Genomic DNA, 13,277 nt, shown 5'->3' on the forward strand with positions numbered 1-13,277 from the left:
GAATTTTCATCAGCTGCGCATTTAATGTATAACAACAGTAAAAAGTGAATCTTTTACTTGCAAAATAGGAGTGTTTTTATGTACAGTATTTATACAGTTATAGATTGTTTAAAAAAAATTACAGTTTAAACATGACAGTTTATTGCACAACACATTTATAAATTATCGCTGTCAAACCACACATGAAACAGATGGATTCCATAATATTTTAACACTTAACATGAAATGTATTTGTTTTTTTTTTGTTTTTGTTTATCTTTAACACATTTTTCCATGAATCAAGGTCCTGTGAGGAGTGTAAAATCTCCTCTAAATACTGAGATGGTAAAACTGGCAGCAAAAGACTGAGCGTGCTTCTTAATGAAAAGCATCAAAAGGTCTTCATCTAGCATCATCACAATGGGTGAAACAATCAAAAGTAAAACTCAGAATCAGAGTGATGGCCAAGTAGACTTTTTTTCCTTCATGATGGTAATTGGCTGAAAGCTTAGAAATGTGTGCTGTAGCAACACCAGCGCTGAAACTAAAGTAGCCAGGTCAAATGTATGTATACTGGAAAGCAAAATGAAATTGTTGCCTTAAAAAACGCATTTGCCCCTTACAGATTTACACTGTTTTTTACACTTAATTTTTTTTTATATCAATCAACAGATTTTAACAGAAGAAAAAGACAAAGTGATTAAATACAAAACACAGTTTGTAAATGAATTTATTTATTTAACCAACCTTGCCATATGTGAAAAACTAATTGCTCCGCAAAGTTCATAGTTGGTTATATTAGCATTTGGGATAACTTGTAGTGAATCTTTAAGTTGTTGAGAAAATATGACCTACTCTTTGGAGAATTGATTTACTTCAGACATATTAGAGGATTTTTGAGCATGAATAGGTTTCCACCATGGCACGGCATTTTAATTGGATTTGAATAGAGCCTCTGACCAGGCCACTCCAGAAGGTGGACTCAGAGGTGGACTTGCTGGTTTGCTTTGAATTATTCCGCTGCACAACCCAAGTAGGCTTGAGCTTAACGTCAATAATTGATGGCAGCACATTCTCTGTCAGGATTTTCTGCTGGAGACCATCCTTGGTCCATCATTTGTACAGTGAAAATAATGTGTTTTCTTTTTTCATTTGTTTCTTCTTAAATAATGTATCAGTTTTATGTCCGAAATCTTCATAAAAGTACTACCTTTCGCTTACCAGTCTGAATGATAAGAAGTGCTTTGTGCCTGGGAAACACCTCATTTATGCCATTTTGGTCCAGTCTCTTTCTCATATTTGTTTTATAATAAATACCCACCCTTTATTGGGGCAGGCAATAAAACTGGGCATTATGAATTTTAGTTCTTTTTGAGATCTTTTACTCTACTTCATGTTGCCAGAAAGGTTTTGTTTGAGTGATTTCATGATCTCAACTGTAGGCAAGAATGTGGCTTGTAAAAATGAACCAACAAACAGGTACAGTAATTCATAATGTAACCAGAGGCTAACTATATTTTCACAGAGCTAGGGTTTTATTCTAACAAATGCAATTTATATTTTTTTTTGTTTCATTTTTCATTTTAATTTGATTATTTGAAACAATTAAGTGTTATATAGAAGCAAACACAGAAGAAAATGTAAAGGGCAAATACTTTTTCAAGGCACTGTGGGTTGAAACACAGAAACACATTGTGACGCAACAAACAGACTTGAAACGGATCAAAAGCTGATCCAAACACAGATTTAATTAATTAAATATTCACTCTGTTTACAAAATATAAGCACACCTGCTTTGCACAAATCTACAGCTCCTTTTCAGCTTTTCACCCACAATTCAGTTCGACGTCAAGCTCAAGTTGGACACCATATTGGAAAAAATCAATAACGCATCAACGGCTTTATCTACCTTAATCTATCCAAGTTACTTGACAAGAGCTGCAGGTGTTCTTAATATCCTGTACACCGGGTGCATTTCAAGTATTACGCTTCATGTAAACAATAACTGATGAGAAGGGAAGGGTGGAGGGTAGGGTGCTATGGGCCAAATTTAGGCTAATCTGATCCACGATCACGCTTAAAACATCATTAATCATGCTTTCTGCAACAGTACAATTCGGCCTCCACTTATCTTTGAATGGCTGAATTAGTGCCCTATAGATCACTGTAAAAATGTCCTATCTCAAATGAGATCTCTTCCGTACAATGTCATGTTTTATTAATAGCTTTGACAGGAGCATTTAACTCAAATGAATCACGGGGTGCAGTAAAATCCAGGAAGAGGACCCAAAATATCTCCATATATATTAAAAATTGTAGCGTTGAGATGTCTGAGTCTGGGACTCTTAGGAGATTTTACTCGCTTCAGAGTTTAGAAGTTCAGACAATCGTCACAGAGTGAAACATAACACTGCACTTCTTTTAAAAGCCCCTAGCAAAGGCTTAACAACACATAGTCACACATCTCTGCTCAGAATGGCTACAAATAGCAATGTCACTCCAAGTCAGTCACATGAATAACTGTCCTTCAACTTTGACATAAAATGTACTTTGAGTTGCGTCTCAACAGACGTGTCGTCCCATTAAATTGGGTTCTGTCTTTGTCGAGCTCCTCCGCTGGCTTAAGCGTTGAGTCATTCTCTTATTAAGTCCTGTTCTCTTCAGAGCTCACGCTGGTGCTTCGCACAGTTAGTACAAGCACCGTCTACAGAGGCAAACCATTTTCCCAGTGGATAGGAATTGGCAGTTAAATCTGCAATTGATGATGGCCTAAATCCTTTTGCTCTCCGTTTGAGTGTTTTAGAAGCCGAATGTTTTCTTGTTGGAGTTTCTTCAGGAAAAAAAGTGACACTGGTAGTAAAAGTCTTTGCTTTGGGATGCACTGCTGTGGTTTGTGTATGTACATTTGTATTTATGTGTGTGTATGTTTACACAGTAAGTTAGATAAATCTTTCTGTGTATGCTGTATCTGTATGTGTGATTATGATTACACATCCACATATGGAAGTGCTGATGTCCACATCTGAGGAACTTGGATGTTAAATATTTAATCTCCTCCATTACACTTTGATTTGTGGTATTAAACGCTAAAGTTTGGACACACCATATGTGTATTTATCTTGGGAATTCTTTATGTTTTGGTGTGTATATCTCAGCTTTCTGGGGACATGGCAAATATGATCTGCTCCACTTTGTATGCCAGCTTCTGCTTCTGGGCTTGTTCATCTTGCTCCAGTGCCTCAATGATCTAGAACAGACAAAAAAACAACACACAAACACACAAGATGAAATAGCCAGGTAACCAAGGACACAATGTGTGTTGTCAGTCAGCTGAAGGAATCTGATTTGCACATGCAGGGTTTGAAATGAAAATATTTTGCAGCAGCAAATTTATCTTTAGGTACATATGTGCTTAAATTATTTATTCCAGTTTTATTTATTTGGATTCAATACAAATGTAGTAACTTGTAAAGTCCTAGGGTTGGACTGATGAGCTGATTTAGGTTGTAATTTTGAGCATATCTAAGTATGAAAACCAATACATTAAGCACTGATTAAATAATTTCATTACAGTTTATGGGATCTGATGACCACATACAAAAGTCTTCATCTTATTATTTCTGACTTTTTCAAGAGAAAAAATAATAAGCTAATTGCCACAATTAACTGTAATGTCTTTTCTAGCTGGCAAATGGAGAGTTGTTTTTGAGATATTTAAGTTTCACATCAATTCTCTAATCAAGTTTCATCAACTTGTGATGGGAAATAAGGAAATAATTGGCTCCTCAGATGCTAAATGATTCAGGTTCAGCTGGCGCAGCTCATTTATTTTTTCTTTCTAAATCTAAAGCCTGTTTTGACTGGAAACAACACTATGAGCGCCAAGTGAATCAGCAAAAACACTAAAGGTTCCAAGTTGTATACCCAAATTAATTACAAAAACAAAATGACCAGAAAAAGCTGCAGAGAAAAAGAATTGGGCAAAAACTCCACAGTTCCATAAACAGTAAGCAAAACAAAACAATCCACTCTCCATACAAAATGTTTATCATATAAATCAGTAGAGCAAATTGTACTTTCAGTCAACCAACTACTAACTGAAGCCAGTTTCCACTTTGTGATGTGTTGAGGGCCTCACCTCTTGGCTGTACTTGCTGACGTAAGCGTAGATCTCATGCAGGGCACTGAGTACGTTGAACTCACTGGAGTGGAGGCGAGCCTGTTCAGCCAGATAGGCATTCATATCCTGATCACTGATGGCAGGTAGGCGGTTGATGTCAGCGTAGTACCTGAGAGGACACACACACACACACACACACACACACACCCACACACACACACACACGCATGGACTCGGTGTCAAGGACACAGCCATGCATACTGGAGCTTTTCTCCTAATTTGAATTCAGACTGATGTGAAAATCCAGAGAATGTTCAAGGATAAAGGATTATGTACATCAGAGACGTTTGTGCAGAAAAATAAAGAAATGCGTCAGTCAGAGGTTTGGACTTTCAGTTTATATAGATGATGAATTAAAAGAAAATTCAAATTTTTTAGAGCGTTCAAAATAGATGCCCTTACACTGTAGGAATTAGTAGCTTAGCTGATTCCCATACATTGTTATTGTTGCATTTAACTGCATCTAAAGTTGCAGAAAGACATATAAAAATTGTCTTGACACCAAACAGGAAATAAATAAATCTGTAGATTTAGAGAAATTCTGGTTCTGCAGGTCAACATTTTATTAATGTCAACAACTGAACTTGTTTAATTTGATTACTAGCTCGAAAGTGAAACCAAGTTATTGTAAAGGTAATCTAATTTACTTAGTTTTTATAACGGTTCTGATATTGAGACTTACTAAAACTTGACATGAGTCTATTAGAAGTATCAAGGAGCATTTTAAAAAATTACATTTTAAAAACCATAACACTTTTTGTCATACTGTTCCTACTGTTTAAGGCTATTTTAATTTTAATGTGCCAGAGTGCGGATTTATTTTGTCAATATGAAGTAGTGGTGTCAGCACCTTTTGCCACAAGGCCGTCAAATTGCCAGGTTCAGAGTATTCAATAAAAAATAGACGTTTTTTTTAAATGAAAATACAAAACAATATCAGAATGTTTTTACTGGCTGGTTTATCTGCTCTGACTCAAAATAGTATACAATATTTTGATAACGTGAAATCTGATTAGGGATTTGTAAAATATAGTAGACCTGAAACATAAAACTTATCATACACAATTTATTACTGGCACTGAGATATAATCGACTTTCCCGTTTTTGGAAAGTCAATTTCTTTATTTCCTTTGTCTTTTCTAAGCAACAAGAATGGCTGCTGATGTTGCTCAGCATTTATTGGATGCTGAGCAGTCATTAGCTTATCCTTCTAGCTAAATGTTAATCTGTTTTACTCTATAAGGAGCATGATCAAAAAATACTTTGTTCTCTAAAACGTTTAATTATTGATCAAAAACTGCTACTAAATTTAGATTGTTTTCATACTATATTTTTATGTGTTTGTAGCAAAATAAAAATATCAAATAGTTTAGATAACATTATTGTAAATGTTTTAATGAATATGTTAGATCATTTCAACAGCAGTATATAGAATAGTTTCTTTCCCGTTTAAAGTAAAAGCAAGTAGATCATGTTGTAGATTTGTTAAAAATTGTTGGTTACATTCTTGTTATTGTGAAATTGGTAAATTTATTCCACCTTGAACATTTCATGCTTAATTGTAACACAAATTACTTTTTTGATTTATATTTACCTTTCCACCCAGCTCTTATAGTGTGGAATATCCTTGGCATAGAGCAGCTTGGTGGAGGGCGAATCTTTACCCAAACGATGTTCAGATGTTGAGCAAGAGTCCATAAAGGTCTGTGCCACCACTGACAGGCAGGCGTCTGTGATGCTGCTTTTATGGATGTCAAACACAAACTGGGGATTTTTGATTACATTCACCCAGAACCGCAGCGGGAGACTGGAAATATGGAAAGATATTGACAGAGTAAAATGAAAGAAATAGTGTAAACACTGCAAGACATGTTTGCAAAGAGAAATTAAATACTTTCCAAACATCAAAAGCTCCTTTTGAATCTGAGTTTAATTAATCCCATGTTGACTTTTATGCTTGACGTTAGTTATGAAAACTAGATGGATATTTGAGCTCTGGTAAAGTCCCACATCTACAAAATATTTCCAAGAACAACATAAAGCTAGGAAAATCCTTGAAGCATGAGGTAAATAATAAATTCCTCTTAAATTAGTTATTCTAAAATTATAATTAATGCTATCAGGAAATGTGTAAACAGGTACATTCATATTGGAGGTTGGAATGTGCTCTGAAGGCAGACAGTCTTAATTATAGGTCTTCGTTTAGGAACAATGGATGTTTTTTTATTTTTTGTTTGACCCAAACCTAGTTGGAAATCAGTAAATTATTTCTCAGAAAGACTTTAGTTTCTACATTTTTTAACATATTGCATGTTGTAGCCCATCAGCATTTATTAAACCATCACTAAATCAATGTCTTCAAACTTGAAAAATATTTTGTGCCAACATCAGACCAATTTGTGTTGTGTAGCTGCTATATTCTTGCATTTAGCCAGCAAGTTTTGATCATTATTCCCTTCTAACACAGAGCTTATATCCTTTAATAAAATTTAATTAAAATTTTCAGAAAGACTTTTCCAAACATGGGTCTAGGTTATAATTAGTTAATAATGTGTCTTTAAGTTGATAAAATGACTAATTAGATTTATAGCAAATCACTGTTGTAAATCAAAATGATGGACAGTATCCAAACACAGCAAAACATCTGGTAACATATATAAGTATTAGTTCATAAATGAGGGAAGCATTGAAAGAGAGTTGGTGAATATATTCCTGGCTGTTTAATAAACTTTTAATATGTCTTAAGTGGGAAATTTTTCTCACCAGTTACTCTTCCATGTGTGGCGAACGTCCATGTCATGGATGCCATGTCTGTCTGCCTGCTCATCGAGGAAGTCAAACATATATTTGATGGCGAGAGGCAGAGCAGTGCCTCGACATACGGTGCTGAACAAAGTCTCAAAGAGATCATCCACAAACTTCTGTAACGTGCCCTGTAAAAAAACACGAAGAGAAACTTAATGAAGCAGTTCAGTAGTTTTGCTTCTGCTGGTAATATGTTTATCTTACAGAATAGGTGCACGATAAGTTCAAATTCACACATGGATAAGAAAAACAAAGTAACGGGAAACGTACGAGAAGCTGAAAAAATGTAATCCATTCCAGTTTGCTCTTTCCATAGATACCACGCTATCCCAACAGAACACGTAATTGCTGTATTGGTCTACAGCAAAAAATGTTGCACAGTAAATGACTTAAAAATTGTACATTGCGCTTTTGCTACTGATTATAGCTCTTTTTTTTAAAGCAAAGGGTGTACATCCTATTAGCTGCATGAAAGTATAGCAGGTTTAACTGTGAGCAATATATTTAATCACAGTTTTCCCTGTTATTGCTATGATGATATAAGTGAAGATGAATATATGTTTTTTTATTTTACATAACATTTTTATCTTTAAATCTACCACTGAATACCATCAAATGCAGGGATGGAAAATTATTTTCCCACAAGGGCCACAGAAGTAACTATGAATGTTTCAAAAATAAGTCCAGTCACAAAATAAGTATGATTTGCAACAGGAATCATTGCAACGAAAAATGTAACATGCCATACTAACAACTTAAATGTTTTTTGTATCTGGAAGTAAACATCATTTAGACAAAACTATTTAAAAAAAATCTGCTTGTTCTTGCATTTCCTCTACACCAAATGACAGTCATCAGCTTCAAAATAAAAGCCCTTTATGCAGATTTCATGCAGAAATACGGTAGATCTTCAAGTGGGTTTAATATCAGCTGTTCTATTTACCATTATGGCCAAAATGTTCCGGACTTTACAAATAAATAAGAGATTAAATCACATGCTTAGGAGAAAATGAACATGGTATCTTTATCTTTTGAGTGTCACCTTAGTTGCTAGGAGTCTCGTTAGGTAGATCTCAGACACCATCTTGCTTCCGCGTTCGCCCTCTTTCTGGTCACCGTGGTCGTGGTTCTTGACTAAATGCCAAACTTTGACACCACTCTCCAGGTCAGGGGTGAGCATAGGCACACGGGAGTGAGGGCTGTCAGGGCTGGTGGGGGTGGAGCGGAATGGGACGTCCATACCTAGGTTGGCAATATGGCAAAAGATATGTTCCAAAATAAACTTAAAATAAACCAGCTAAGCAGGTGGGATATGCATTGAGACTGTATAATCACATAAAAGCATATTTGTTAAAGAAAGTGTCCCTACCCTGCAAGTAATAATGCAAATTAAAAAAACAAAAAAAAAACAAAAACAAAAGAAGCAAACAAAAAGAAACACAAACTAAATTTTAAGGTTTATTTACCTTTAAATCACAAAAATTAAGCATATTTGACCCTTTTGAGGCATCTTATTGTTTATGAAATCTGCAAAAGTAACAGTGGTTTGTCCATCTTTAAAAAAACACGCTTCTATAAGATGGATGAACATTAGGTAGTTGTATTTGTTTCACATTGCTGACCGTATCTGCTGATACTGCGTGGGAAGCTGGCTGAGGAGGGAATGATGAAAGAGGACATCTGTTTGGGCACCAAGGCCACCACACAGCGATCAGATACCTGAGAAACAAAGGTGCAGCTTCATGAAATGTTTGCCTCGCAAATATTGGTCAAAAGCAGCAAGAAAAATTCAAAGTATCATCAGTGCAATAAAACCAAGGAGCCGAATTTTTTTAATTTATTTATTTTTTGACAATTATGATTCAAAGGAGCAAATAGCATAGCCATCCGTGGGTTTTAAGAGAACTGGCCTTCAGTGACAATGACCACACCACATTCACAAGCTATTGAAGAGACCAAATATTGTGTGAATGGGATACATTTTGTGCATCCCGTTAAGTACAGCTGCAAAAAATTTATGTAATATTATGTAATACAGTATTGTCAATAATACACAGTACTGCAGTCTGACTCAGCTGGGCGAGAAGCAATGTTCCTTCAAGTCTAGCATGAAGCACTAAAATAGGACTTTACCTGAATAAACCGATAAATGTTGTGCTGCGTGCTATCCTAACGTTTTTTCTTTAAGTTAAATTAATCTGGCAACAACAGCACTAATATTTAATTTGCGTATGCAAGAGTTCCAGGAACGTCTTAAAATGTCTGCCAGAAAAAATGCTGTTCTGCATGTGTTACAGATTTGGCTCACGTCGCAAAAAGCTTAGCAACACGTCAAACACTTCTACACCTCACCTGAGTATTGAAAATGAAGGAATTCTTTTCTCCTCTTCCTCTCTTAGGAGTATATAACTTTAAAACCCCTTGAAGAAAAAGTTTCATTGTTTTTGTTTGTCTATATTATAATAAATAACTTGCTGAAATGTCAGCTGTGTGAAAAGGCCTGAAGGTGAATCATACCACTGGCAAGGAAGAATGAATTGGCATTTGAAGTCAGTGACCTGTGTGTTAACATTCAAGACCTAGGAAAAAATGGAGGCTAAAAATGACACACAAGTCCACGTTTCTTGTATGAATCAGCTGGTTTACTTGTTTTGTATTAACCCAGATTGCTTAGATTGTGATGCTGCTACAGTTGCAGCTAAAATTCCTTGAGTCCCACTGCAAATTTGGTTCATTGGCAAAATGTACTGTACAAACTAGCAGCTGTGCAATACACATATTAACTAAGAACTAATATTAAGTCTGGAAATGTAAGAAATCTTAGGAAGATTATCTGTTTGCTGATATAACCTGCTAGTGTGATACATCAACTCGTCTCATTTTATCCCAGGATTTTCTGACACTTGATTGAATCCCTCTTGGTGTTCACATGGTGCAGATTTCAGCACCAAAGGAAGCAAAGCAGGTTCTGAGGATCACTGACCCTCAGCCATGCTTTACTGCACGCATGTTGTTCTTTTCAGTGTATGCCTCAGTCTTCCTGCAGACGTATCACAGATCCATTGACCTGAAAAATTCTAGTTTTGATTCATTGCTCCACAGAACAAATCCCTAAGCCTCTTTGACTCATTTTTATAGTTTTGAGCAAATTGAAGCTGACTTTACTTTTGCTTTTGGGTCAGCAGTAGTATATTCCTCAGTGTTCAGACAAGGAGTCCTTCTTTGTTTACTACGTGACTTCAAGTAGTAACAAAGCATCAGTAGCTGTTCCTCCCAAGTCTTGGTTCAAATGTATTTTGCCAACAGCTGAGGATTTTTCACCACCTGCCTCCTCAGAAATCTGGTGTTTGGAGAGCTTCCAATCCTGCAAAGTGCAGATAATGTGTCCAAATTCCTTTAAACTTGCAACCTCGACTTTCAATTGCATCTCTTGGAACCATTACGGTTGTTGTTATTGTGTACTCTTTTCCTTCCTTTTACAAGGCAATGGACTACTTTCTGAATTTTGTTGGCAATTATCTTGGCTTGGTTTTGTCATGCAATGAAAATTACATTCAACAGTTTAGTTATTTAAAGTGTTGTACCTTACGCACGCAACCATAGGTTTTGTTGCATCAATTGCTTCCAGAGACTATTCAGGAATTGAAAAATTTGGAGCCGTTGAACAATTTCAAGTGCAGAAAACAAATGTCACTTTAACTGGTGCTTTTGATGAGCATCCTTCACTCAATTTAGGAACGTAATGATTTAAGAAAAAGAATAATCAGGAGAAGATGACCAATTTTGTAATGTTGGTATTAATTTTATTCCCTCACCTGGTAGTGCATGAGTGTATTGAGTCTCTTCCAGTCGCCTTCTATCTTTGTTGTAATGTCTTCATCCTGCAGGACCACACGAGCTGTTCTGCCCTGCCGCCATTCTGTTGGAAAACACATTTAAAAGCAACAAATTGCTGTTATTTTGTGTAATGTTTACAGTATTTCTCACATGTCTCAAACCTATGTTCTCCCTGTCTGACATGAATTGTTAGCCTGCACTACCCCTAAGGTTATATTATCCTTGTGTGTTATGTTTATTCTTTACAATGTGCAGGCTGTCAAGCGAAACAGGCAAAATGTCAACGAGACTGCTTCTTGTCCCTGACAATTACAAGTCAGGGGGAGTGAGAACAAAATGAAAGGACACAGTATCTTTCTTTGAGCCACCTGGGGCAATGAGACACATCCTCCCTAAATCCCTAACCTGTAAAAGCCCCTGAAGGTGTAAAGCTACATGCCCAAAGCACTATCAGGCGATACCAAGACGGTGTTTTATTTACTCTGTGTGAAGGTGCATGCCACCTAAATTTGTGCCGCATCACTCAGTATCAGATGACATGCCGTGGGTGTAAGCCTTCCTGGAGTAGTCCTGTCAAAAAAGTTTAATGTCACTGTTGGGGTGTTGCTGTGATTGCAACTGCAAGCAGGTTTGGGGAGTATGCGGAAACAATGGAGGAGCTGATGTCAAACATTCTCTGTAATTTGTGTTAACATGGCCACTGTCAGGTGAATCTTTGCCACTGTGACATTATTCCAACAGGTTGTTATGCAGTTGATTTTCTGCCAGAATATAATGCATGAGACAGCTACTATGATCAAAAGATTGTCTGACTCGCTCACCCAGGTCCATGTCTGTAGCTCGAGGTCGGGCGGAGTATGGCATATTTTTGTACACAGCATCCAGGATCTTTTCCTTCACCTGGGTAATTGTGTCACAGTTGAGAGCCTTGACTGGGATCTCTGGGCTGTTCTCATTGTCGGGGTTCACACAGCTCAGCGTCTGGAGATCCAGGACAGAGAGAGAGAGAGAGAAACCCAGAAAAGGAGAGAGAGAGAGGTGTTGCTTGGGAGGTCCTTTCATTACCTGCTCTTCACCAAGATGTCCTGGTGGAGAGCATCTTGGCTTGAAATGTAATTTCACACCTCCAGGATGTGACTGTGCAGCTCTGGCAACAGCATTAAACACGTAATGAGACAGAGCCTCTCACACTCTCCGACGTGGCGATCAGAGAGGTGTCATCTTGTCGCTGGCTGGCTCTGCTCTGCAGCTGAAGCCAGAGGGGAAACGGATTCTGATGGGCTGCTGGAGCATCCCAGCCAGCTCCGTTTGAATAGAAATGTAAAGGACAGAGACGTGTAGTTGGCCCAAATGCTTGACTTTAGTAATTAGGATAGACAAAATTAGCAATTTGGCAAAGTCTCTGCTCCTAATTATATTTAACAGTTTGAATGTATAAAGCTGCCTTTTTGATTTTTCATTCGCATATGAGTGGACACGTGAAACAAGGAAAAGCCTGTATGCAGGATGAAAGCGGGGTATTAAGAGGCTCTGTTGTCCTGCTGTGGACTTTCTGCTGGTGTGGTTGGTTGATTTGTCTTAGAGGAACATGATTTCTACAGATCAGTGTCCTTCTGATTGATAATCCTCATTTCACATTAGTCATGCCAACATCCTCATCTGTAGGACACAAATACATTCATATACCAGTTTGATTTTATTCTGTATCCCCTTCACACATTACAGTGCCTGCCACATTGTTTCGTTTCCCTGCTAAAGAATTAAACAAAAACATGGCTATGGAAAGACCATAGGTTTTTGAAATGGCCATAGGATATGTTTTGTGTCAAGTGAAATATCTCCATATTAATTTAGTCATGTTTTTTTAGATGATTATCATTCTGAAATATACATTTTTAGTTTTTGGGTGAATTTTATTCAATATTTTCTGGTATTTTATAAAGGGAGCTTTACGTCTTTGAACAGAAGTATGCCCAAAGCATAACTGATTCTTCACCGTAACTAACAATTCTCTTGAAGTGCTTTTCACTGTATTATTTTTCCTATGTTTAACACCACATCCTTCTGGAATGTTTCCTGATGAAAAGCTAAATCTTTGTATTATCTGACCAAAGGAAATGGTTCCAGGCAAAAACCCATCAGGGCTGCATAAACTCCACATATTTATGTTTGTGAGGACTTTTCTTGGCAAGTCTCCCAGAAGTCTGGTTGGTATATTGATAGTATCTTATGGAGACTTGGTCATCCCAAGAGAAAATCTTAGCAGCATTTATCCAACAGACAACTTTGGACGTTTCTCTTCCATCCCTAGAAACTTTCCTTTGTAAAGATAAACTTGAGCATTTATCATTTTGGTTTTGACTGTAGAAATGAAACATTTTCTACAAACAGTTATTTTTTTGCAGATATTTCATGATTTTTAAACATCAGCACATATTTTTCACTTAAAATTACATGTTTTGCTGTGTTACACATT

The 13,277-nt window shown here is 36.7% G+C and overlaps 1 protein-coding gene across 1 annotated transcript in view; it reads right to left on the minus strand.

Annotated features, from left to right (window-relative positions):
* LOC114135329 (plexin-A2-like) overlaps nucleotides 1–13,277 on the minus strand; it is an 87,707-nt gene continuing 74,430 nt past the window's right edge. Inside the window, exons 25-32 of the mRNA XM_028002540.1 lie at nucleotides 11,623–11,782; nucleotides 10,780–10,883; nucleotides 8,587–8,683; nucleotides 8,007–8,206; nucleotides 6,923–7,092; nucleotides 5,754–5,966; nucleotides 4,118–4,268; nucleotides 1–3,226 (exon numbers count right to left, since the gene is read on the minus strand). Coding sequence (XP_027858341.1) covers nucleotides 3,131–3,226; nucleotides 4,118–4,268; nucleotides 5,754–5,966; nucleotides 6,923–7,092; nucleotides 8,007–8,206; nucleotides 8,587–8,683; nucleotides 10,780–10,883; nucleotides 11,623–11,782 — 1,191 coding nt within the window. The 3' untranslated portion in view covers nucleotides 1–3,130. The remainder of the gene's footprint in view (nucleotides 3,227–4,117; nucleotides 4,269–5,753; nucleotides 5,967–6,922; nucleotides 7,093–8,006; nucleotides 8,207–8,586; nucleotides 8,684–10,779; nucleotides 10,884–11,622; nucleotides 11,783–13,277) is intronic.

The sequence above is a fragment of the Xiphophorus couchianus genome, chromosome 20 (assembly GCF_001444195.1).
Source record: "Xiphophorus couchianus chromosome 20, X_couchianus-1.0, whole genome shotgun sequence".
NCBI classification, from domain to species: Eukaryota; Metazoa; Chordata; class Actinopteri; order Cyprinodontiformes; family Poeciliidae; genus Xiphophorus; species Xiphophorus couchianus.